This window comes from Carassius auratus, chromosome 38, assembly GCF_003368295.1.
Source record: "Carassius auratus strain Wakin chromosome 38, ASM336829v1, whole genome shotgun sequence".
NCBI classification, from domain to species: domain Eukaryota; kingdom Metazoa; phylum Chordata; class Actinopteri; order Cypriniformes; family Cyprinidae; genus Carassius; species Carassius auratus.
The window spans coordinates 6,256,217-6,282,033 of NC_039280.1; the positions used below are offsets into that span (position 1 = coordinate 6,256,217).

Sequence of the window (25,817 nt, forward strand, 5' to 3'; positions counted from 1 at the left end):
TGAAATTTGTTCTGTTTGGCTAAAATAGGCTTCTTAAATCGTTTTTCCCCCAGTTCCACAGACAAGACTTAAGACTAGTCCCAGACTAAAATGTAAGTCTGACTGAGCTGTTTCAACTGTGAGACATTTGCACTGACTGATCTTAAAACATATCAGTGCCTTGTCTCAAGATATACACCAGTAATGTTTTTTTCTAAGGCATGTTAATAAAAAATGACTTTAATCTAAGCCCTGTCTGTGAAACCAGGCCTTGAAGTACTTTTTTAAAATTATTATTAAGTACAAATTAAGTACTTAAGTGACCTGTTGCACAAATCATGTTTGTTGGCGGGGTCAAGTTTTTCGCAGCCGGTCAAACAAAGAACATAGGCACGCATTATGCTAATGTGTTACCCTGTGACGTGTAGCCATCACGGAAGTGAGATTCGAACTTCTACTTGACTCGTTTCAGCTGATCAGCTGGTTCTTTATTTTGTAAGGCAATTTGTGTATCCCAATGCACAAACTGTCCAGCCTGTCTGCCTTAAATAATACTGAATTGGGATGCAGGCAATAACTTTATTAATCGTGCACTTTCATCTTTACTGAAAGTTTGCAGATCGTTTACATTCACATACAGCTGCATTACACATTGCATAAGAGTCAGTATTGGAAATGGCATAATAGGGGCACTTTAATTAAAGTGCCCATGTCAGTCAATGATTGTAAATATTATGTGGGGAGTTAAATAAACCATAAAGTTGTAATCAAATTCTTTGTGACCCGGATATACTTTTTATCTTAAATATTAAGCATCCATGCATGCATTCTTGACAGCTCTTTGCACAACATTGTGACGGTTCATCCAACAAATTTTCAGTTGTACAAATGCAAATTTAAGATGAAGGTTGGCTTTTTTAAAATGTATAAACGAAAAAAAAAAAAAAAGTGCTGGTAATAAAAATAACACATTCAGAAGCTAATTCTTACACACAGATACAAATCATATGTGACAAAGGCACAATTTTATGACATGGCACAAGTGCATACTTATAGTGCACAGTAAAATTAGTCTTTACAACTGTAATTTTGATCCTCTTATCTCAGGTCAACATGCAGAATTTAATAGGACCAAGCACATTTCAGTCAGGGTAATACAGCATTTATTTCTGACATAATTAATTACTTATATCCATTATCACAGTTATTTCATTAATATGGTTTTATTCAAAATAATGAACATTTTCCAAAATCCATACCAAATAAAATAATATTCAGCCATTTCGATCTGATGTAATTCAGCACAGTGTCAAAGCTCTGGTCTGTAGTGTCCTGAATTAGAGTTTATAACCCCTCATGGGCCTTGGTACAATACCATGCTAATACTGAAGGTCATAATATAGGTGTGTTTGGAACAGTATATGTTGTCAAATACACTACCGTTCAAAAGTTTGGGATCAGAAAAGATTTTAAATATTTTTTACAGAAGTTTCTTGTGCTGATCAAGGCTCTGTTTATTGGATCAAAAATATAGGGAAAAAATCATGTCATTTTGTGAAGTATTATTGCAATTTAAAATAATAGTTTCTATTTTATTATACTTTAAAATATAAATTATTCCTGCAATGCAAAGCTGAATTTCTCAGCATCATTACTCCAGTCTTCAGTGTCACATGATCTTTCAGAAATCATTCTAATATGCTGGTTTATTATCAATGTTGGAACCTGTAATACTTTTTTTCAGGATTCTTTTATGGGAGAAAAAAAAAATATTCAAAATGGAAATTTCGTGTTACAATATACACTAACGTTCAAAAGTTTGGAGTCAGTCAATATATATATATTAAGTAATGAATACTTTTATTCAGCAAGGACGTGTTAAATGGATCGTGATGGTGATAGTAAAGACTCATATTGTTAGAAATTATTTTAATTTTAAATGCTGTTCTTTTTAACTTTTTATTCATAAAAGAATCCAGAAAAAAGTATCAGTTTCCAACAATAAATAAATAAATAAAACATGAGGCAGCACTGATAATAAATCAGCATATTGAGTTATGAAGATTGAGTTATGATACTGAAAATTCAGCTTTGATCACACAAATTCATTTAATCTAAAAGTATCTTAAAACAGAAAACCAGCATTAGAAATTGAAATAATATCTCACAATATTATTATTTTTTCTATATATTTGATCAATTAAATACAGCCTTGAATAGCACAAGAGACTCGATTAAAAAACATTAAGAATCTCACTGATCCCAAACTTTTGAATGGCAGTCTACATGCGAAAGGTTAACTAGCATAATTCATTCTGACAGGTTAGAGAATGAGGAAAAAGAGAAAGTTATGGTGCTTTCTGAAGATAATCTATATTTTTCAAAGACCAGTGACTTAATGTGTTTTCTCTACATAGTCAAATTGCTCCTCCGCCCCTGGGATTTAGAGCATGCTGGGGGCCGCGCTGAACAGAGCGAGGTCTCCCTCTATGTGCAGGTGAGTGACGTCCTCCAATCCGCCTGTTCGGTGATCAAACTCCAGCAGATGAACGCCGTCCACAGCCACCTTAAACCCATCCTCCTCCACCAGGATCTTCAGCTGCACACACAAACACATTATAAAAACTCAACTGAAATCCAACATGGCTTAAAGGAATAGTTTGACTTCAAATGAAAATTAGTTGAAAATATACTCAGGCCAAGTTTTTTCCGTCACACAATTTAGAGAAATGTAGCATTTTACATCACTTGGTCACCAATGGTTCCTCAGCGGTTAATGGGTGCCGGTAGAACAAGAGTTGGATTAGCTAATCAAAGACATCACAATAAACCACAAGCAATCCACACAGCTTCATTCAATCAGTTAACATCATGTGAAGTAAAAAGCTGCGTGTTTGTATGAAAAACATCCATCATTAAGATGATTTAACTTTAAACCATGCATCACTTCTGGGTAAAATGCAAGTGTATAATTTATAATAATGCTTTGTTCAATAAAAAAGTCCACCCCCCATCTCATATCAAAATGGACTGTTTTCAATTGTAAACAGTGCTTAATGTGTGCAGGTTTCTCCTCTGATTCAGAAGAAATTACACTTTCAAAGCAATATTATGGATAAAGGACACATATTTTAGCCAGGAGCAGCAGTTTGAAGTTCAAATCTTAATTTCTTAAGGTGGATTTGTTTATTTCAAACAAGGAACATTTTACTCCACAAGACAACTGTTGGACTGTTTTATTGTGATGTTTTTATAAGCAGTTTTGTTCTCCTTCTGACAGCACACATTCACTGCAGAGCATCCAGCCTTGAGTCAGTGAAGTAATGCTAAATTTAATCAAATCTGTTCCAATAAAACAAATAAACTCTTCTTTTTGGATGGCCTGAGGTGAGAAAATTATTGGCTAAGGGTGAGTACATTGTTTTCTGATTTGGGTTATCTATTCTATTTCATTCCAAAGGGGGTAAAAAATCAGGTCAACGAGGGCCAGAAACAGTTTGGTTATTCACCTTCTCCAAAACAACTTATGCAACAACTTAAAGGGATACTCCACCCCAAACAGAAAATTTTGTCATCAATCATTTACCCCCATGTCGTCCCAAACCCTTAAAAGCGTTGTTCATCTTCGGAACACAATTTAAGATATTTTGGATGAAAACCGACTGGCTTTTTAATGTCCCATTGACAGCCAAGTAAGTTACACTGCCAAAGTCCAGAAAAGTATGAAAGACTTCTTCATTTGACATCAGTGGTTTAACCGTTACATTATGAAGCAATGTGAATACTTTTTGTACACTAAGAAAACAAAAATAATGACTTTGTCTCTCCACTCTCCATAGCACCATTTTGGAGATTTTGAGCTGAACGCAGGCAGCGTTCACTCTTCTGAGTCAGCCGCGCCACAAGTTTTAGCCATTTTCTTTCAAATCAAAAACATTAATATAAGTAAAAAATCATGTCCTTGGGCAACGCTGATACAAAAGAGCGTATACTGCCTGTGTTCAGCTCATAATCTTAAAAATGGCGCTACAGTGACGTAGAGAGACACAGAGACAAATTGTTGAATAAAGACTTTTTTTTTTTTTTTTTCTTTGTGTACAAAAAGTATTCTCGTCTCTTCATAATGTTACAGCTGAACCACTAATGACAGATGGACTATTCTGATGACATCTTCCATAATTTTCTGGACATTGACAGTGTAACTTACTTGGCAGTCTATGGGACAGCAAAAAGCCTCCCGGTTTTCATCCAAAATATCTTAAATTGTGTTCTGAAGACGAACAAAACATTTAAGGATTTGGAACGACACAGGGTTAAGTGATTAATGACAAAATTTTCACTGTGGGTCTGAGTATCCCTTTAAGGTTGAGTAAATGATGACAGAATTTTCATCTTTGGCTGAATGATTCTTTTAAGTTCCCTCTCTAAGGGTGAATCAGAATGTTGTACCTCAAACTGTCTGCCCTGCACAAAGGGAAATCCTCCCTCCCTCTCCTCCGGACCCCAGCAGCCCCCCAGCTGTGTGTTCCGTACGATGGCGTTCTCATGGAAACGAGGGCTGAAATGGAAAACCACGTCATGCCCCCTCACTAAATCAACAATGAACCTGAGAAAAGAGAAGTGGAGAGTTTGCTTTGGACACGCAGAAGTAATGCAGCATCTTGTTGTTTTGTTTTTTTTATTACCTGCTTCCTCCTGGTACTGGCTCACCCACTATAGTAATCACAAGGTTGGGCATTATCCCTGCGTGCAGCGGAAGATCATATGGCAATGGCTAAAACACACATATACACATAAGTTATCTGCATTCTTCAACAGTTGCCACAGGTGTCTATACTATGAAAATATGGAAAAATTGGCCAGAAATCGTTCTGATGCTACATTGTGGTACCTTAAAAAGGGATGTACAGTATGATGTTACCTTTAACTTTATAAATAGCAAAAATGTTTAATAGTATTAACTTATACTATGAAAAAAACAATATACCAAAAACCAATTATTTTACTGACACATTAGATCTTTGCTAAAATTAAATTATTTTTTACTGACCCCAAACTTTTAATAAAAATTATTATATAGCACAAATATATCCATTATAACATCTCAGTGTTGGATCAGCCCCGTTATTACCCTGAGAGCTCAGTGATTTAAACGTGAAGTGTAGAGATTTCATCATCTGTTAATATATTTTCCCATGATGTCTGAGTTTCTTCCACGCTCCATCATAAAATTCCATCTCTGGCTTTTCCACGGTCTGCAAAATAACATGAATCCCTCCCTGACATTAAACAGGACGGTTCAATTCAAAGGAATATTTTCCAGCTTGAACTGAACAAATATTCTAAGAGAAGCGAGTTACTAATCACCACAAAAGCCTATGTATACCAAACAGCGAAGACCCAAACACACATGCCCTTTCTCTTTGTCCAGTTCCAGCTAATGCCACGTCACAGGTCACATGACAAACCGCAGAAGAAGGAAATCTATCTGATGACATCGCCTAGTTTATAAACAACTTTGCTATGGCAACAATGTGAAAAATCTCCTAAACTGCCGATCCCTGTTTCCAAACCCCACCCACTGACTCATGATGTGTTAAACTCTGGTATGATCAAACACACACACACAAACTTGCACACTGTTTATGAACAAATTTGTGATAAAAAGCCATAAAATATTAAAACTTAAGATGCCTTTATATATCATGAATACTCATATAGACTATTGTCAAAAGTTTGGGATCATTAAGATTGTTTTTTCTTTTGTAAGAAATACTCTTATTGAACACAGAGTAAAATGATCAAAAGTTACAGCTAAAAAATGTTACAGAAGAATTTCATTTAAAAAAAATGCTGTTCTTTTGAACTTTTTATTCTTTGAAAAAAAAAAAAAAAAAAAAAAATATATATATATATATATATATATATATATATATATATATATAGTTTTCACAAAAATATTAAACAGGGCAACTGTTTCCAATATTGGTAATAATAAGAAATACCTTTTGAGCAGCAAATCGAAAAATTATTGATTTCTGAAGCATTGTGTGATACTGAAGACCGAAATAATGGCAGCTGAAAATTCAGCATTGTCATTACAGTAATAAATTACACTATAAAATATATTAAAAGAAAGTGTGATTTAAACTTTTAACAATATACAGTTTTTTTTCTATTTTTATCAAATAAATGTAGGCTTGGTGAGCATAAGAGACTTCTTTCAAAATCATTAAATCTTACCAAACTTTTGAATAGTAGAATGCAATAGAATAAAACATATCAGATTTCTGGAAGCGATTTTCATTTATTTCAGCCCTTATACTTCTCTCTGCCCCAAAGATTAATGAAGACCATACATTATGCCACTGTATGTGAACAAAAACGCCAGCCTGTCAGCATTACCAACAATTTCAGACAAAAGCTGATGTTGACAAAAAATTGAGCCCATAAAAAAACTTTAATTATAATAATTTAAATTCCACCTGTTTGTTGAATGACCAGAAAGTGCATTATTTATTGTTTTCTCTTTAAGCAATAACATCGTTAAAACAATGAACTTTCAAAAGTATAATATTAATAATCATGAATGTTCTGTGCAGAAATTAGGTAGCTCAGCTACATTAAAGATGTGCATTTGTTTGCAAAGGTGATATGCTAATATATCAGCAAGAACTATGTGCTCAGTGTCCAGTACTCTGAGCTCTGATTGGATGCTAACTGGAGTCTTTGTGATGGCTGTGGTGCTGTCCTCCTCCTGTGATTGGTTGAGCGGTTCATTGTGCTCAAAAATATGGTGGTCTATATGGTGGCTGAAAAACAAGAAGAGGAGCTTTTGAGATCTACACAATATGTGCTTGCATTTAAGATTAAACAGACTTATTGTGATCCAGCAGTATGACACCAGAGAAGGAGCATCCCATACCTCAAGAGCCAAAACCCTGAAAGCTTGTCACCAACACTCTCATAAAACAAACTCCACCAGATCAATGCAGAGCCATCACCAAACAAACCCATCATATAAACTTATGAGCAGAGTTGCTAATGCAAAATCTCTTTATAGACCCATTTAAACCATTATAGTTGCTCACCAGCATTCCACCTGGAGCTGCAGGCCCTCCGTATGGTCCCATGGGCCCTGGACCGAAGCCTCCTGGTGGGCCAGGCTGAGGAGGGTAGCCACCTCCGGGTGGACCCCAGGATCCTTGTGGTACTGGGGGAAACATTCCTCCTCCATATCCCGGGCCTCCATCTGGTGGAAAGGCACCAGGGCCTCCTGGACCATACATGCCAGGCCCAGATGGACCTGATGGGTAAGGCGCGTTTGGATATGGGCCCTGAGGAGCCCCAGGTGGGGAAGGGAACTGTCCAGGAACGGGGTATGGCATGGGTGCCCCTCCTGGTGGGAACTGACCTGGCATCGAGGGGAACTGTCCTGGCATCGAGGGGAACTGTCCTGGAGCTCCAGGGTTGGAGGGGAACTGTCCTGGAGCTCCAGGGTTGGAGGGGAACTGTCCAGGTACGCCCGGTCCTGGAGGGTATCCAGCCGGGGCAGCAGGGGCTCCGGGAAACTGGCCTGGGGCTCCTGGTCCAGGTGGAAAGGGACCTGGGGCAGACGGCCCAGTCTGAGGGAAGCCAGGTGCTGTTGGTTGGCCAGGGCCTCCTGAGGGTGGGAAATGAGGGCCACCGGGGGCTGCACCAGGCCAGCCAGGATTAGTGGGGGGTGGAGCCCCATTTCCAGGAGCTGATGGATTGGTGTGTTTAGTTTTAGATGCATCTCTAGAAACATCATCTGGGATTGCGTCAGCAAGCTACAGAAAGAGAATGCAAAAATATCACAGCAAATAAAACACTAGCTGAGAATGATCAGAGACATTTGATCGGTTACTATCATAGCAATGCCAAAGACTCACTAGGACAAACAGTGGGGTCCAAAAGTCTGAAACAAGCTGCGCAAAATATGATCGTGGTTTGGCGCAGCTTGTCAGTGAAAAACGACTCTGTGTAGTTAAAGCTGCTCCATGTGAACGCGCACAGCTGATGGAGATTTACCACTGATTACAGAACCAAGATGTGCATTAAATATCGCATGCGATTTATCATGCAGCCCTACGTTTTAATAAAAATAGGTCATTTTTATTATTAAATTATAAGATAATACATATCAGAAACCTTTTCACTAGTGGGCTTATGCTGCTCTCACTGTGTATTATACACTGGATATTCTGGTAAATCTCCCAACCCTATTTTTCATTTAATTATTTAATATATGAGCTGAATAAACATGTATCAATTTAACTGATGAGAAATTTAAATAACTGGGTCTCCTATTACAGTCGTTACTATTGCTGGTAACACGGATACAATTTATTACTTTACTAACACAGGAGAAAACAAAGCCTAAACTAATAAAATAAAATATACTATTGAACAAGATTATTTAGAAAACACTCACCGAAAAGTCTGCCATGGCCTATAACAGATACAAACAGTGACACTTAGTGACATGCAGTTGAAAATAATTCAGATTCTGTCACGAGTCTAGTACACGGACGAGTTATACAGATGCTAACGTCAATGTATCAAACACACTCTCGCAACTATTGAAGTTATACTTTAAAATGTAAGATTAAAGCAGGCATTCCATCTCTATTTACATTAACCTGTTTGGTGCTATACATGCGCATTTGAGTAAAATTTAAGCAGTATTGTGGGCATCAGCACCTCGACTGGATCAGGGCCTGTGGTCCGAGGATTGAAGGTTCACAGCAACACCAGGTCTAGTCTCCCGAGAAGATCCGAAAGTCAGAATTACTAAACTACAGGAAGTGAGGTGATAACTGGAACACTTATGGTTTTCAACAGCGTGTTAGAAAACATTATGAGCGCTAAATAATATGGATGACACATCAACTACTGTAGTTAAAGGAACAGAACAATCTACTTTGTTTAAAGATCAGATATGAGCGTTGTGCACGCGCACGCTCCCCCCCGATGGGCGCGTCCTCTGAGGGATGGGCTGACTCATGTGCGCATGCGCAGGGGATACTGTGACGAAGGGGGCGTTTTCAACCATGGGAGGCTTAAAATATAACAACCATAATAAAATGAATCACAGCCTAACTGGCTTAGAAACTTTTCCAGTTTTCAAACTGCCACTTTCCACTAATAGAGCCATGGAAAGGTGAGGTTTTTCCAACAAATGGTAAATGTTGAAGGTTGACAAAATGTTGATTGTTTCGGGTTTGAAGTTGCTGATAAATTCATAATTTCCATAAATGAAGATAAAATATTATATTTTTAATGCTTATATCATATACAAATATAAAAAGACGAATGTTTAAAAAGGAGTGGGACTACAACATGTTTTGTAGCTATTTCTGAATGTGCTTTTTTGTGAAATACATTCTGTATATTTTATTATTATTTTTATATTTATATTCATCATCATTTTAAACACCAGAGTCACTTGTACATTGAATATTACTTTTTACACTACTGTAATTGAATCATCTATGCCTTTATTTTAAGGCATTCAATGCATTAATTTGGGGAACACACACATTTGCGTGCATCATACTCATTGGGATCAGACGGATCTTGTCCTTCTATGGGTGAAATAAACTGATCCTAGTAGCATGAAGCCTTTTATGTAAAAATCTGGCGCGTCCCAGTGCTCTGATTGGTCAAATGAGTGTCACGAGACGCGGTACGGTAGAACCGTAGAACTCCTGCACTGCTGAGCTCGTGCCGTCTGTGAAAATGGTGAGTACAAAAACGGCTTTATTGGATTAATAGAAACATTTGTGTGGCAGCCCTCTTTTGCAAGATGTATAATCATACGGATGCATTTATAACTAACGCCCCACGCCTCAATGGTCTGGGATATGTGTATGTTAAAGAGGTTGTTTTTTTTCTGAGCCCTGTTGCAGTTCCACCCAGTGCTTTGTGATGAGCTGCATGTTAAACCCTCTCTGACATTACACCGACTTCATAAAGTTTACCAAAATAAAGACGTGTTTGGCGTTTAGTATATCCCAAATTTCTGTTTTGAATTTTCACGATATAGGATTGCTTTACATAATTGCTGTATGATGGAATTCCGGAGTCTCCGAGGGAATTCTCATTTCCTGTTGCAGGCGTGCTCACACTTCAGTATTTCAAAGAAATTTGCGAAATAGTCTAATCGAGAAAGAGACGGTGTGGCTCCTTTATTTTGAAAGGCACGTCAAGCCACGATTAAACAATGTAATCAAATCAGAGCATAAATGACGAGCAGTGAAATTAAATAAAAGCCGATTCTTTGCATTCCACCCACACTTCACGTCAAAAACACGTTTGCCCACTTTCGCCCGCCACATCGACAGCTAAGAACATGATTGTTCTCCTGATGATGACCTACACTGATTGTCATGGTGCATGACTTTTGTAACTCCCTTGTGATGTTGCGTGCCAGAGTGGACCTGTGGGTTTATTGAGTTGACTGTATTCAAACAGTTGTGATCTTAAATTTGTAAACAGAATTACACAATCAGAAAAAAATGGTCAATAGTTTCCAAGCTCTCTGCATTCAGTCTGTTGGTTACTTGTTATTATCAGCATTTTTGACTCCAAGACCCCCTTTGTCCAGGTCAATATTTGAAGGCTCCACTATTTAAGCTGAGGTAACTCTGATAGTACAAAAAATAAATAAACTAAAAATAAAGTTTAATGTTGCACATTTTCTTTTGAGTGTTTACAGCATTTCTACACATTTGTATTTTTTAGTAGTTTAAATAAGATTATATTAATATAACTACATTTATGTAATTGTAAGACTAACTGGGCCTCCAAAAACTTTGCAAAGACCCCTGGAGAACCCCGGCCCCCAACTGAGAACCAATATTTTGACAAACTCTGAACCCTGAGTTTCTCCAGTTATGATTTATATATTCACCACTACTATTCAAAAGTTTAGACACAATTAACTAAACAGACTGGAAATAGTAATAAAGCTGACTGACATGTGGAGTATAGTAACAATAATGTTTGTGTGTGTGCAGAGTGAGTCTTTAGTTGTGTGTGAGGTGGATGAAGACCTGGTGAAAAAGTTGCGGGATTTCCGCTTCAGGAAGGAGACTAATAATGCCGCCATCATCAGTGAGTCAAACTGAAATTAAACTCCCTCACACCTGAGTTGTTCCATATATACTTACACTTATTAAGCACAAGGACTGAATGCTGATATTGCTGTTTTTGTCCTCTGGTTATAGTGAAGATTGATAAAGACAAACAGCTGGTGATTCTGGAGGAGGAGTATGAGGTAAATGCAAACTGTTATTGCATCAACATGCAAAACATAGCTTTCTAGTGGGATTAAAAATTGAGCAGATTAGTGGTGAAAACCAGGGTTTGATTTCTCCTTGTAGGATATTTCCCCTGAAGACCTGAAGAATGAGCTACCAGAGAGACAGCCCAGATATCCTTCACTAAAACAAAACTCACTCTGTGCTGCACTGTGATTCAGCTCATGTGTATATTCAACATTAAACAATCATTGGATTCCTTAACCTGTGATACATTTTTAGTCTACAGCTATAAGTACCAGCACGATGATGGGAGGGTGTCCTACCCTTTGTGTTTTATCTTCTCCAGTCCTGTTGGTAAAGAAAATACACACATTCAACAGTCAACACGTACAAACCTTTTAATATTAGGCCGTTTCTCAAAAATGAAACTTCTCCAATATGAAACTTAATTTCCCAGGATGCAAACCTGAGCAGCAGATGATGTACGCCGGCAGCAAAAACAAACTGGTACAGACGGTTGAACTGACCAAGGTGAGCTCTAACTAACACCTAACCTTACACCCAGTGATGTTGTGGAAATGATTTTTCTTACAGTTTGTCCGTATCTGCTTTCTCTCAGGTGTTTGAGATCAGGAACACTGAAGACTTGACAGAGGAGTGGCTCCGAGAGAAACTGGGCTTCTTCCGCTAAGAAAGGACCGAACAAGCTAACACTCGTGTTTAAAGAGTGACCGAGATGGGACCATCACCTCCAAAATGGAGAGAATTCCATAGTCCATCTGATAATGTCTGATTTTGTGTTTGAATGCTTCCGCCCAAACTATAAACCCGCCTGTGCTAGTTTAAGATGACAAAAATGTGAGGTGCAAAGAAAATAAAATGTGAAAGCAAATTCCACATATGCACATATACAATCGCTTGGATTTTCAAAACCATTCCTTTCTCATCCCTGAGTAGTAACACATGTACTGGCCTGCATGGGGGTCCAGACTTAAAGCCATGATAGTTCGATGACATGTTGTGATTTTGTCAGCTATTCTTCATGATAGAAGAGATGGCAACATATTTAAACATTGTAAAAATCTATAATGTGGCTTGTTTTGCCCGATTTGATACAAAGTCACACAAGTCTAAGTCTAAACCCCTGATGAGAGCTAAACATTTTCTTCCTTTGTAAAGCATTTTCTTACTTTAATTTTGACCAAAATAAATAATTTTGGTTTGATATGTGTTGAACTGTAATGGTAGGTGAGAGGATAGAAGTCTTACTGATATTTTGGGGAGAAACGGTTTACTGTTTCTGCCCTTTTTGTCATAAATAGTTTTTTTTTGCCTCTTTTAAATTTGTGTTCACAGCGTGATAAACAAATCTTGACTAAAGCTCTAGAATCTGTGAGGACAATTTGGTGAAAGTTCTGGGATTATTTTTACTTGATTTAGTGTTTTTGGAAGATGGGGCATAGAATTTGTCACCTGGATGTCCTTAATCACAGATCAGCCCTACCTTTTTGAAGATGTGTAGGTTTAGATGTACATCGGGAGATGTGCTATGGTGTTATTCTGCCACAGCCAATCATCTCATTAATTCCTCTGTTAGTTATTCTAAATGAAGCTTTCTGACCGTCCAACTAAACGCTGGAATAAAGCTGGTGTCACTATTCTTAAGTTTATGCAAAGCATCACTATTTATGTAAAAAACAATCTTTCTATTGGCAAAATGTAAACACTGGAAAGTTCTTAAATGTTAAAAGCTTAACAGAGTAGTATGAATAGAAGTGATGTTATCGTGGGTTTGATAAGTTACACCTCGGCAGATCTCACATCTTTCAGAATTTGTAAGATCTAATGTGGTTCTGGCTCATCTCTGTACATCTGTAGAACCTGTAACACCTGTGATTAGTGCTGTTTCCTATTAAACACTGATTGCTCACTTTGGTGATTTGTATGAGGTGGACGTCACGTCCATACAGTAGTGAACTGTGTATGTGTTTAACATTTATTTTTTTGTAATGACTGAAGAAGCTTTTCCTGACCATTTATAATTCAAGTTCTCTCTTGAAACCAGAAAAATGGTTAACCTTTCAATATGTGTCTCAATTACATTTGTCTGCTGTTTTGAATAATTAAATAAAAGGTTTTTGTCCTTAAAAAATTTGACCATGTGCATAACTGGAGTGTTCTTGATTAATATTGACACCTTGTTCTATTTACAAAAAGTTTAAATAATGTCTTATACAAACTATAATTACACTGAATGTTAATGTGGTAAACGTAGGTATGGTACTTGTTTGAGCAAAGTTTACTGGTGGGAATGACTATGAATGATGTGACTAATGAACAATGAAGATTTAGTAAAGGATTTTCTGCATTTTATTCTGCTTACTTTGGTAGGAAGTATGTGGTAAAAGAGGAAATGTAATTGCATTACAAACAGACATGATAATTTAGTCATGCTCATTACTTTGTGGCTATTCTATATTCCACAAATGCTGGGTTTGTATTAGTAAACCAATATTAGGCCCATGGTACAAGAATTAGAGAGTTCTACCCACAGTAGTTTTCATGTGGTTTTGATTTTATCTGGCTGGTTGTGCTTTACTGATCTACTGCTTGACAAACATGCATCACCTGATGACCATGCTTAGATATTTTATCTTGCCGCAGGAAGTGAAGAATCTCATCAGAGGTTTGCTTGCATGTTTGCATTTTCATTTTTTCAAATTTATTATTTTTTTTTACTAGCCACTAATAACATTATAAATGTTCAGCACAACATGCAGTATGCCAGACACCTGCAACTTACTATGAAAAAATAAAGGTTTTTAAAAGATTTTTATAATGTCAGTCACAGCAGCGACATTCTTTATGCTCCTAAGATTAGCTAAAAGTATGTAAATTTCATATAATTGTATATATATATATATATATATATATATATATATATATATATATATATATATATATATATACTGAACAAAATTATAAATGCAACCCCATTTTTCATGAGCTGAACTCAAAGATCTAAGTCTTTTTCTATGTGTATACAAATATACAAAGAGAAATACAAGAAGATCTCTGCCTTAGCAATTGTATGTTTCCATATTCAAGCAGATTAAACTCACATCCATTCTTCTGCACCACACAAATCTCTTAATATTAAAAAAATATTAAGCTCTTTAAGCTTGTACTTTTACTAAAATACTTCAGGACAGTTCTTCGCCGCTGCATTGTTTCCTGCCTATGGCTCGAACACCTCAATATATTATTTGTCTTTGGCAGCACAAAATATTTGCTGTACCCAGAATTAAATCTAAAGGATATGAACTCTCCTTTATTTGATGTGCTCTTAAACTATGGTATTAATAACTTACTGCTGTTTGATTGTATAGGATGTTGTTTTTGTGTTTTAACATATATAGCCTATAATTGCCTTCGAGTATGTGTATGTTTGACACATTTCAGGGTTTTGTGCTGGAATATCCTGTCTTGTCAAACTTCAAATAAAACTAAACTAAATTTTAATGTTTGTGATTCGTATTCTTCAGCATTTTATAAAATGAATTAAAAAAATTTTTTAGTTATATGAAATCGATAAAATTTTGGATAGAGATTTCAAAGCTTTGGCAGAGAGGAATATCGCAGTGAGTGAATATCGGCATAAATCTTGTTGGTCTGTTGCTCACAGTAATATGTTTGAATAGAGGTGCATAAAAATTCTTCAAAAACTGTACCTTTGCGTGGGAAAAAACATATGTGTCTGGAATTATTTATTTATTTATTTATAGTAGGGGTTACCCTGATCTCGCGTTTTTTCGTTTTCAGTCACGTGACGTCCAGCTGTCTCAACGTCACAGCAGTCGTCGGTCTGGACAATTCCACATGAGCGAAAGATGGCGTTCACATTCGCGGCCTTTTGTTATATGCTGGCGCTACTGCTGACGGCGGCGCTTATCTTTTTCGCTATTTGGCATGTAAGTATTTTGATTAAACTCCAACCATACTGGGGAGACTTTGACAAAGATACTCGGCGGATAGTGACATAGTTAGACACACAACCGAGCGCGAATGAATGGCACGAACGCGAGCTGGTGACACCTATTATTATCATAACCGCTATTCTTCCGTTAAACATTTAGGGGCCTTCCGTGTATTTAACCGCATCATCTACAGAGTTAGCCACATTTAGTGCATGTTATGTTAATCAGTTTGTCATATTTGTTAGTGGTGACCACGGGCGGATGGGCGCGCGCTCCCGTTTAGCTCTAGTGCATGTGTTTACAGAGCAGTGATAAACCAGAAATGATGCCAACAACATAACGCAAACGCCAATAAACAACAAAAACCTGATGCAGTGAAATCATTTATACATGATCCTCTCAGTCTAGAGTCCCCTGGTCTGTCTGCATCTTTTGGGCCTTTGCTTGTAAGATTGAGACGTAACTAACTTTTGTTTTATTTTTATTAAATTGGAGTTACATTTTTAGTTATTTGCGGACAGAACAGCTGATTCATTGCTGGCTGATGTCATTAACCTGTTTACGAGATTATTACACTTTCATAACCAGCATCACATTTCTTCCTAATATGCAAGATGCAGACAAATGTCACAACAGTAAAGGGATTATTGATTCCCACCCTAGTTTTCACAAGATTAAGGGATAAAATGTTTGAATTTCATTTAATAATATTAGTTTTGCAATAAATTAGATTTTGGTATTTGAGTAATCACGAGTAAAAAAAAATAATCTGAATGATGCAGGCATAATGAATAATAGATTGTATATGTTCTGAATTTGGGATGGGTCATAAACATAACATGTGAGTTTACTGTTGAAACGAGAAATGCATAAAGATATCTGGTGTTTCTATAATAAAGTAGTTTAAATTTAAATGTTTAAAATATTAAGCTTTTTAAGATTTGATGGGTGCAATTCAGATTTGTCAAAGTCTGTTTATAATTGAAGTTTTTTTAAAATTGAATTAATTCAGCACGTAGAAAAATAAAAAAGTGTTGATTCTTTAACATACTCCTTACATATGACAATGTAGGAACCGTGATTGCATATTTATTATATTGATCATGTACTGTTTTTGTCCTCCCCATTTTTCAGATAATTGCATTTGATGAGCTGAAGACTGACTATAAGAATCCTATAGACCAGTGTAACACATTAAACCCGGTAAGTGATAGGTTGTGGAGAGATGGTGTGTGATGCATGCACTCCTGTTTCTTTTCTTCTATCTCAACACTGTTCTGCTAATCGATGAAATCATCTGCAGTGAATGTTGCTTTCCAGCACTAACACTACTTTGGTTCGATTTTTCTTATTTACATTTTCTCTTTTTTTGTTCTTAATATTTGCTTTTTACCTTTTTTTTTTTCTCTGATTGGCTCAAAGACAGTTGACAGGGTGAAAAAAATTAAAAGGGTCAGGCTTGCTCTGAAGGTTGGTACCAGAGTTCAGCTTAAGATCAGTAACTTAAGTCTCTCTGTGTGCACGAGCGGAGTGTTTACAAATGTCTTTTCAGTTAACTAACACCTCACAAATGTACAAACAAGCCAAGCAGATAGACAGGTCCTGGATTACATCAACTAGACAGCTTGATATCAGAGGTTGTCTTTGTTGCAAACGCCATCACATCTGCCAAATGAACAAAACCCAGATTGTTCCTTTAGGGTTGCTCTTATTTTGCTCATGTTTGGCTGGTTTAGTCCATTACTGTGGGTTTGGCCACAGGCACAGATGTCATCTGCACAGGTGTTTATTTGAGAGTAGGAAAGACCACAGTTTACAGGAATAAGTGTTAACTGAAAAGACTTGCAAATGCTCAAAACATGCATGTGCCGTTCTGTCCCTCCCTCTGTTTGCTCTTTACCCAGAGCGACTAACTCCATTTATTGCGTCTCACTTAGAAAGTGTATTTCTAAAATTGGCTCAGCTGTAAAACAATTTCACCATTAAGATCATGCAGAAGAAGTCATTATTTCAAGTGCACTCATGTGATTGATGAGATTAATGTTGAACGGGAGAAGAAGAGTGGGGGTAGTGCACACTGATGTAGAGTCAAGCAGTAGTATCCTTTAGAAAGGGGTATTTCTGGTTGGATGTGTCCAATTTATTCTCAGAAGTAAATGTTGGGCAAAAGCAGAATACACACTTTCTCTATTTTTGCATGGGCTTCATGTGTCGTCTCTACATTTACTGGTTATGATCAGGCATGGCAGGGGCAGCCTGGGGTCCTTGTAGCTGTCCCTCCCGCAACATGGCTGCTTTTCTCACTCTGCCTGGCAATGTGTCCCTGTGAAAAAACACGATCCTGCCTTGGTTCCCAATATCTTTGTCTGTTGGCTGGGCTTTGGGGTGTAGATGATGTTGACCTGTCCGTTTTTTTTTTTTTTTTTGCTGTAAATTGCTAATGGACAGAAGTTCAATATGCCTAATAAAAGAAAATCTATAGATGCCCTGTTTGAGGGTTTGAGCAGAGATCCTCTAAATGGTTTGAATTTAGAACTTGATGTCATAAATTCTTAAATGGATCAAAGGTCTTTGTTCAAAATTTTTGAATTCTTCACATACTATTTAGATGGGCATTTTTGTATTCTTTAATCTCTGCCCAGTAATTTAAGGTCACTGGTTTGATTTTACAATTAAAATTGTTTTAATCAATCATATGCGTTAAAATAATTGTCTTCTGACCATGTATTATTTGGCTTCCTCAGCTCGTCTTGCCAGAGTACCTCATCCATGTGTTCTTCTGCGTAATGTTCCTGTGTGCCGCAGAATGGCTGACGCTTGGACTCAACATGCCTCTGCTGGCCTATCACGTCTGGAGGTGGGTGGGGCCCTCAGCCCTAAATGAATCACAGAGAAACACACATTTCATATTTATTGGCTATATATCAAACACCTCAGCAGAGGTGTTAAGCTAGTTTCGCTAAAGTTAATAAGTGATTAGTCAACATTGTTCTTGCTCAAAGTGCAGCATTAAGTGTTTGTTTGTGTGCAGGTATATGAGCCGCCCTGTGATGAGTGGACCTGGATTGTATGACCCCACTACAATAATGAATGCAGATATTCTGGCATACTGCCAGAAGGAGGGATGGTGCAAACTTGCATTCTACCTCCTCTCATTCTTCTACTATCTTTATGGGTATGTAGAGTTTAAAAATAAAATGTTTGTATATTTAAATTTTATATAAACTTTCAGAAGTTAGGACCTATCGATCTGTCGGTCTTTGTATGTCATCAGAAACCCTGTAGCTTATGTTTTTCTCTGGTGTTTCTATTATAGGATGATCTATGTTTTGGTGAGCTCCTAAACCGGATACAGCTGGAAAGCATACAAAGAAGCCTTTGAGATGCTGATTTTAAAACCCAAATGGAGCTGAATTTGAACTCTGCCATTTCTCTCAGTTTTGCTCGGCTGTTTCAAAAGGACATAGACTTTATTTACACCTCATTGGCCAAAAACGATCCAGGACGCAAGCAGCCCGCACAACTCCAGAACCACACATGCAAGAATAAATAATGATCAACTCTTCAGTACAATCTGTTTAAACTTATATACACATGCTGCACCAATGACAAAGCATGTCACACACTGAAAGCATCAGCAGATGACATGAGACCGTTTACATTGACCAGATCGTGTCCAAAGCGGAGGCACAAGGACTTCAACACTAAACCACTGATAGAAATGTGCAAAGATTTTAAATGTGGGACAAAATAAAGATCTTGATTGTAGCATTTTAACAAACTTATTTTATCTTTAATATATTACTGCCTTGTTGCTCAGTCAGTTCTTTAATTTGTCCTTCAGAATTGCGTGCTGCTTCGGCGGTTCAAGATCTTGTAAGTCCGTGTTTTTGAGCTCATGCTGGTGGTCTGCTTCATGTTGATGGTGTTAAAACCACGGTTTACTGTGTTTTTGGTAGAAAATGAGAACTGATGCTTTCAGTGTGTCGAAAGCTTTACTTCGCTCATACACCCTGGAAATACTCCACATGTAATGTTTTTTTTTTTTTTTTTTTGCTTTTAAATGTATTATTGTGTGCATTTTGTATTTCTGATTGTAATCGTTTTCTGATTTTGTTATGCTTCCATTGTTTTGTTTTTTTTAGCTAGAGATGAGTGTGGACACTATTTTGAATATTTTGGTTTGATGTTGGCATGATCTCCGTGTGCCAAGATGCCTTTTTCTTTTAGCCTGTCAGTAATCACAAACAGAGGCTTCGGTCCTGAGGTAGAATTGTAGAGTTTGTATCTGGATTCAGAGCAGAGCTGTGTGGAAGGATTTTTTACCACACTGAAAGCTGTTCATAATCACCAAGCTGGACCAGCAAGGCTATATTCAGAGTGATAAGTTATTTTAGAATTTCCCTGTGATTGATTTAGGTTTTTTTTTCTTCTGATTACTTTCCCCTGTGTGTGTTAAACCAGCATTAAGTGCATTTGAATGTTATAAAGACTTGCAAGAGCTATAGTAATTTTTTTTTTTTTTTTTGTGGCTTGTAATATTGCTTAAAGTTCCCAATAAAGCCCCCCCATAGAAAAATTATAATTTTATGATGGCACTTTGTGTTAAGATTATTCCATTTGGCTAAATTAATTATGGTAAAATGGGTTTGGTTTAAAATGAAAGAATAGGACAGTAATTTTATTTTTATATAATCACTTAAGAATTATAATATTGCTAATTTCATGACGTGTAATGCTTATAATAGTTAAACAAAATAAAAAAAAAACTTTCAGCTTTGTTAGTCATATCAACTCTTTAAAAAAATTAAATGATTGACTGCATACTTTTTAAGAAATATTTTTCCAATGATAAAAATTACTTTAAATTAAAAAATATTATAAAACAGTGATGCTGCTTTGCATAAATCGCCTTTTCCCATAAAAAGTTGTTAATTTTATGGGTTTGGCTTCAGGTCTCATCTGTGTCCAGCTATTTTTAGCTGTACAAAACTCGTTTTGTTGCTTGACGTTGCAGATTTGTGTGTCTTAGCAAATAATTGTAAAGTATTATCTTAATTATGAACACTGGTTTTTAGTGCAGACAGTTCACCATTTACTAATATACCTGTTGAACCGGAAGTCTCGCCCATACGCTTACTTCTTATTAGTCATAGTTTTTCAAAAAGTATTCTCATGTGGCAAATATAAAGTATATGCAAAAATATTTTTCATCATTCACGACAGTATTTGAACTGTTTTGATTATATTACGATTAGTGTACTCAAATTAAATGTTTGGTTCATGTTACCAAGGTTCACTTCCGGCAAACTTTATAAACGTGCTTACTAATGACCACTTTAAAAAAAGAAAGAATTGCCAGGAATGATTGCCAACAGCTGCATAACTTAATCCACCATCCAAATCACCATTACTGACATAAGCAACATGGTTTCTCAGACACAAAAATAAGCATTTCTCTCAATTTGATCAATGGACCAGGATTAATGCAGACAGTATCGTGTTTAATTACTAGCCGATTTCTAATAAACTACTGTTGCTGTCTGAAACCGATCAATATATGATACTATAACAGATGGTTTATCAAGTCAGTGCGCCAAAATGGATGCTTTCATCATAGCTGTAATAGCCAATGATGAAATGCTTTTTGTAATAGCCAAGCACCAGCAGCACTATAGATAATATTGCAACAGCATGTCTTGGTTTTGTGAAATATAGCAAAACCTATTTTACATACCGAGAGGAAACAGCAACATTGGTGCCGATAGCTTTCCCCATATCAATGCAGGTCCTAGAGTTTGCCTGATTGTAAGCCTTCTTTTAATGATATTCTTGTGACATTTTTTCTCTTGGTAATGCATCAGCCATCTCTCTTTCTAGTCTAGTCAAGCTTGCTCAGGCTCTCTCCTCCCCACCATGAGCATACAGTAAATGCCCCATCACTGATTGGCTACATGAGTGTTATGGTGCTCGGTCAGATCCACGTTTCTCCCTCACTTACACAGCCAGGACTACACAAATGGAAAGCCAGATAGAAGATATTCACAAAATTGTTTGTTTGGGTGTTGATTACAATTTTCAACAGCGTGTCTCAGAAAAATAATCACTTGCTTTAACTTTAAGACCCTCTTACTGAACAAGACACATTTAATTGCAAAGTTGAAGTTATATATTAAGCACAATATTATTAGATCGACTTATAAAAATACCAAATTTTTAAAGTGCCATCAGAAAAGAAACCAATGCATTCATAATCAAAGCAGAGAAAATCCAATAAGCAAAAACACCAAAGTCATCTGTCTTTTTTTCTGCTTTTACATCATCTGGATGTCAGGATGATCATCGGGATACCGATCTCTCTGAAAGTCGTTCTTTGGTTTCTTGATATGCTTCAAACTTCTCCCGAAACTCATGAAGGAAGTTGTATTGCTATAGGAGAAAAATGAGAAAGCATCATTAAAAGGTTGTCTATACGGTTAGGGGAAGTGATGCATTTAGGTTTCTGGATGCCTCTTACCTTGACGGTCTGAATAGCTCCTCCTCCTCTCAGCTCCCTCAGGATCTCAAGAGCAACACTGGGTGTCATCGAGACAGAGAGCTGCAGCAGCAAACAAGCAGCAACTGTGACAATGAAGCACAAGTTCAACTCTAATCACACATACGGGACTAACATTAATCTTAACAATGAACCCAGTTTGAGCATTTGATACTTACTTAACCCTGAGCGCCCCAGGCCTCCATAACAACTGTGATGGAAAAAAAAAGAGTAAAATCTGAGGTTTATCTCATTTTAATTTGAAAGTATATAAAAAGAGTTATGTAAGTGTAGTTTTATGTGAGTCTTTTATGTTCACTAAGGCTGCATTCATTTGATACAGTAAAAAAAGACAGTTACATTTTTAAAATAAAATGTATCCCTGTAACAGCAAAACTGAATTTTTAGCACATGATCCTTCAGAAATTATTCTAATAGGCTGATTTTGTGCTCAAGAAATATTTATCTTTATTATGAATCTTGAATCAGTTGCATTTGTTGTTTATTTTGATTATTACAATGCTACAGAAGATTTCTGTCAATTTTGAGATTAATTAGAATGTATGTCAAACTGTCAGATGTTTGTACACAGTAGATGCTTTCCAGATCAAGTGATCCGACTACAGACATCTTGCAGCCGTACGTGTGCTATCTGGGTATATATACAGAACTGTCCAAACTTATTAGAACAGGAGTATTTTCTCCAGCTAAAAATGGTTTTGAGTCAGTTATTTCTATCTTTTGCTGTAGTTTGTCAGTAGGAAATATCAGTTTACATTTCTAAGCATTCGTTTTACCATTAATTGTAATAATCCAGAGAGAATTTTGTTTGCAGAAGGAGTCTGACAACAGCCAGAAAATATGAAAATGTTTCTGTTAAATTTGTTATAAAGGTAAACTGATCACATTTGTTTCCGTGGGGGTGGGGGATATCTCTGTATTGAGTAACGGAGAGTGTTTCTTACTGTATGACAGTCCTGCGCTGATTCTGCAGGCAGTCCTGCAGTTCTTCCAGAATGGAGCTGCATTGCGGAAGCTCTGGGGTGTTCCCGTCCGGGAAGGGGAGGTGGTGCACTCGGAGTCCATTCAGAGAATAAACCTCTAACAGACAGGGCACCCTGTAACGCACCAGCTCTCCTCTGGTACAGAACACAAACACGTCCTCCACACCCTGATCACACATCTCAGCTGCACACAAACACCAGATAAATCACAGTCAGGACATAAAGCTGTGAACCAAAGCAGTATATATACTTTATTTAAGAAAACAAAAATATCCATAACATTTCCAAACACTGAAATGTATTAATATTACCACACACAAGCCCAGTTAAATGCAAAAACAGCATCGCATAGACTGAATAGGAAAATGAACCTGGTTTGTTGTTTTCTAATAACTCACTACACAAATGGTTTTTTTTTTTTTGGGGGGGGGGGCAGCAGAAACCATACTTATGCAAATAAACTCACATGTCATGAAATGGAAATTGGGGTATTTTCTCCCATATTGTGACATATCAACATATCAAAAGGTAGGACAAGACTCAGTTTTTTCCACAAGGGAATTGACTGGATCGATGTCATTTGGTAATTACTTTAATGTTCATGAAAATGAATTAAGAATTGTCCATTTTGATTTTTATTAGTCTGGGTGTTTTTTTTTTGAGAGGATGCCAAAGAACCTCTATTTGTATCCAACTAATTTGACTAAATTTAGCTAACTGACAAGAATTTGTCAAGTCAAGTTTATTTCAAGAGCACATTTAAAACAACAGAAGTTGACCAAAGTGCTGTACATCCCACATCATAAATCAACAACAACAAAAATAAAATGACATCAAAAAGACAAAAACACACAGCTCTCAAACTGAACCAAAAGCCAAGGAAAATAAATGTGTTTTAAGACTAGATTTAAAAGCAGATAGTGTTGGGGCCAGCCTTACAGACAATTGTAAATTATTTCATAGTTTGAGGGCAGCAACTGAGAAAGCCCCATCTCCCCTCTGTTTCAACCTTTCTCTAGGAACAGCCAAAAGCATACAATCTGGTGGGGGCTAGACCATTTAGGGATTTGTAGGCAAACACTAAAATTTTAAAATCAATCCTAAACCGCACTGGATGCCAATGAAGGGAAGCCAGTATGGGATAAATGTGGTCACACTTAAGTACCCCTTTTAGTAGTCTAACTGCAGCATTCTGCACCAACTGCAAGCGTGAAAGAGATGCCTGGCATTACATAGCATAGATGGCATTACAATAATCCAATCGAGAGGAGATAAAAACATGTATAACTCTTTCCAAGTCTTTAAATGACAAAAAAGCTTTCACTTTAGATACGAGCCTTAACTGAAAAAAACTGACTTTAACCACAGAATTGATCTGCTTTTAAAGTTTAGAATCACCGGCGTCCATTATTACACACAGATTTTTAACGGAAAATTTTACATACATTATTAAGGAACCCAATTCTGTGTTGGGGGCCACATGGGTACTACTCGGGCCAAATATCACAATTTCAGTCTTACTCTCATCTCATTTGTGTCTATATAGCATAGATTTTGATAAGAAACTGCATTCTGGCCCTACCTTTAAAGGTTAAAAATACAGTTTATTTTGTTATCCTAATTATGCATGATCCTAAAGTTATGTGCATTTTATTATATGAATTTAACATTGATTTTACCTTGCTCTTTGGCAAACCAATCAGAAAATACCTGTAACCAGGTCAAGAACAACTGATTTAGACCATTACTGTATGTGTGCATGTCAGCTAGACTCACCAACATCTTTCTGCAGGTTTCGTCTGGTTTCTTTATATCTGCATCCTGAAATGAGCAGAAATTAGGGCTGCATGATACATTAAAATAAAAGTGACATCATGATATGGATTATTGCGATTATCCAAGGTGGCATTGTGATCAAGTAGCTCATGATCCAGGGTTTGTTTTAAGTGAGTATTTTTTTTTATATATATAAAAAGTTTGTTTATTGACTTCACCAAATCATGCAGCCCTAGCAGAAATGTTTTAATAATATTTATGAAATGAGTGCACACATAGTACAAAAAGACACAATTCAATTTTACCAGGTAAGGAACAAATGCCAAGAGACTGGGAACACTCCACCACTGATAGAGACAACCTGCAAAACACACACACACACCACAAATCACTCTCAATCTATTAATATTTCTCCAGCTATTGAGTGTGTATGTGTATGTTTTGCTTACCATGAGATCTGAAAAGGTGTGGCTTCCACTTCACCAAAGTCCTCTTCATCAGAAGAATCAAAGTCACCTGTCCTCATTGCCCTAGTCTAGACACAAGTACACCAATATCATTAATGAACCCCGACACTGACATATGAGAGCTGAATGTGGAACTGCTTTCCAAACAAGCAGCTTTGCTTATCACGTGGGACTGAAAAATTTCAGTGTAAATGTAAGAAAAATACATGTATAATATGCAATGAGACATTACTAACAGGCTTATATATATTCTCGATTGCATAACTAATTCTATCTACACATTAAACTGCTAAATAGAAACAGAGAGAGATCAACAGCCCAACTCACCGACACGCCGATGCGTACTGCGCACGCGCGGCTATTTTAAAACATATTTACAAGAGTCGTCCAATCACATTGAATGTGTGTGAAAACCACGCCTCTTTTTGTAGAAGACACGCCCTCTCGCTTAATCTGAGAATTAAAAATGAATGAGACGTACACAAGTTAATTTTTTCAGCCTTCGTAGTGGGCTACTACAATGTACGTATTTATTCAGAGTTATAGCAGACAAGTAATATCTGAATTAATCTAATCTTTTAACTGAATGAAATATTTTGACCCAAGTTAAAATAATCACAAAAGCACTCATAGAGTCCCTAGCCATTCAAGACCTCTGATATATGAGTGGAAATCAATTGCAAAAACCTGCTCTTTTACTGGAGCGCGTGAGCGAACGTTCCCGAGACACCGGACGGCGCGCGTAGTCCGTGATTCGTTCCTCCTCTCCTACCGCAATCAGACAGACGCAG

General features: G+C 36.9%; 4 protein-coding genes across 6 annotated transcripts; 2 read left to right on the plus strand and 2 right to left on the minus strand.

The window, feature by feature from the left end:
- Nucleotides 1-544: 544 nt before the first annotated feature.
- Nucleotides 545-8,985, minus strand: lgals3a (lectin, galactoside binding soluble 3a). Its single transcript, XM_026223649.1, has 6 exons — nt 8,704-8,985; nt 8,435-8,452; nt 7,071-7,790; nt 4,665-4,753; nt 4,429-4,585; nt 545-2,578 (listed from the first exon to the last, which is right to left on the minus strand). The coding sequence occupies exons 2-6, from the start codon at nt 8,447-8,449 to the stop codon at nt 2,423-2,425; spliced, it is 1,137 nt and encodes a 378-aa protein (XP_026079434.1). The 5' UTR covers nt 8,450-8,452; nt 8,704-8,985; the 3' UTR covers nt 545-2,422.
- Nucleotides 8,986-9,601: 616 nt separating this feature from the next.
- gmfb (glia maturation factor, beta) lies at nt 9,602-13,419 on the plus strand. Its single transcript, XM_026223658.1, has 7 exons — nt 9,602-9,744; nt 11,022-11,118; nt 11,232-11,281; nt 11,388-11,437; nt 11,539-11,621; nt 11,725-11,798; nt 11,887-13,419. The coding sequence occupies exons 1-7, from the start codon at nt 9,742-9,744 to the stop codon at nt 11,956-11,958; spliced, it is 429 nt and encodes a 142-aa protein (XP_026079443.1). The 5' UTR covers nt 9,602-9,741; the 3' UTR covers nt 11,959-13,419.
- A 1,666-nt stretch (nt 13,420-15,085) lies between these two features.
- cnih1 (cornichon family member 1) lies at nt 15,086-19,829 on the plus strand. Its single transcript, XM_026223657.1, has 5 exons — nt 15,086-15,238; nt 16,379-16,447; nt 17,989-18,101; nt 18,276-18,419; nt 18,561-19,829. Exons 1-5 carry the CDS (start codon nt 15,158-15,160, stop codon nt 18,586-18,588), a joined length of 435 nt encoding a protein of 144 aa, XP_026079442.1. The 5' UTR covers nt 15,086-15,157; the 3' UTR covers nt 18,589-19,829.
- On the minus strand, nt 17,984-25,797 carry cdkn3 (cyclin dependent kinase inhibitor 3). 3 transcript variants are annotated; one of them, XM_026223652.1, is made up of 10 exons: nt 25,714-25,797; nt 25,354-25,479; nt 25,009-25,094; nt 24,865-24,920; nt 24,560-24,604; nt 22,745-22,967; nt 21,959-21,990; nt 21,762-21,865; nt 21,563-21,673; nt 17,984-18,120 (listed from the first exon to the last, which is right to left on the minus strand). In XM_026223652.1, exons 3-9 carry the CDS (start codon nt 25,083-25,085, stop codon nt 21,584-21,586), a joined length of 627 nt encoding a protein of 208 aa, XP_026079437.1. In that variant the 5' UTR covers nt 25,086-25,094; nt 25,354-25,479; nt 25,714-25,797; the 3' UTR covers nt 17,984-18,120; nt 21,563-21,583. The 3 variants fall into 3 exon arrangements, with proteins under 3 accessions (XP_026079437.1, XP_026079438.1, XP_026079436.1); XM_026223653.1 differs by lacking the exon at nt 17,984-18,120 and adding an exon at nt 20,477-21,255; XM_026223651.1 differs by lacking the exon at nt 17,984-18,120 and having other exon boundaries at nt 20,477-21,673.
- Between the last annotated feature and the right edge of the window lie 20 nt (nt 25,798-25,817).

Excerpts from the sequence above, each read along its gene's own strand:
- cnih1 (XM_026223657.1), top strand. The coding sequence starts at position 15,158 with ATGGCGTTCACATTCGCGGCCTTTTGTTATATGCTGGCGCTACTGCTG. Across the intron at positions 16,448-17,988 it reads AGTGTAACACATTAAACCCG|CTCGTCTTGCCAGAGTACCT; the intron begins GTAAGTGATAGG and ends TGGCTTCCTCAG. Across the intron at positions 18,420-18,560 it reads TTCTTCTACTATCTTTATGG|GATGATCTATGTTTTGGTGA; the intron begins GTATGTAGAGTT and ends TTTCTATTATAG.
- lgals3a (XM_026223649.1), bottom strand. Across the intron at positions 4,754-7,070 it reads CAGCTCCAGGTGGAATGCTG|CCATTGCCATATGATCTTCC; the intron begins GTGAGCAACTAT and ends TGTGTGTTTTAG. Across the intron at positions 2,579-4,428 it reads TGCAGGGCAGACAGTTTGAG|CTGAAGATCCTGGTGGAGGA; the intron begins GTACAACATTCT and ends TTGTGTGTGCAG.
- cdkn3 (XM_026223652.1), bottom strand. The coding sequence starts at position 25,085 with ATGAGGACAGGTGACTTTGATTCTTCTGATGAAGAGGACTTTGGTGAA. Across the intron at positions 24,921-25,008 it reads ACACCTTTTCAGATCTCATG|GTTGTCTCTATCAGTGGTGG; the intron begins GTAAGCAAAACA and ends TGTGTTTTGCAG. Across the intron at positions 22,968-24,559 it reads AAACCTGCAGAAAGATGTTG|CTGAGATGTGTGATCAGGGT; the intron begins GTGAGTCTAGCT and ends GTTTGTGTGCAG.
- gmfb (XM_026223658.1), top strand. Across the intron at positions 11,282-11,387 it reads TTCTGGAGGAGGAGTATGAG|GATATTTCCCCTGAAGACCT; the intron begins GTAAATGCAAAC and ends TTCTCCTTGTAG. Across the intron at positions 11,438-11,538 it reads CTACCAGAGAGACAGCCCAG|ATTTTTAGTCTACAGCTATA; the intron begins ATATCCTTCACT and ends AACCTGTGATAC.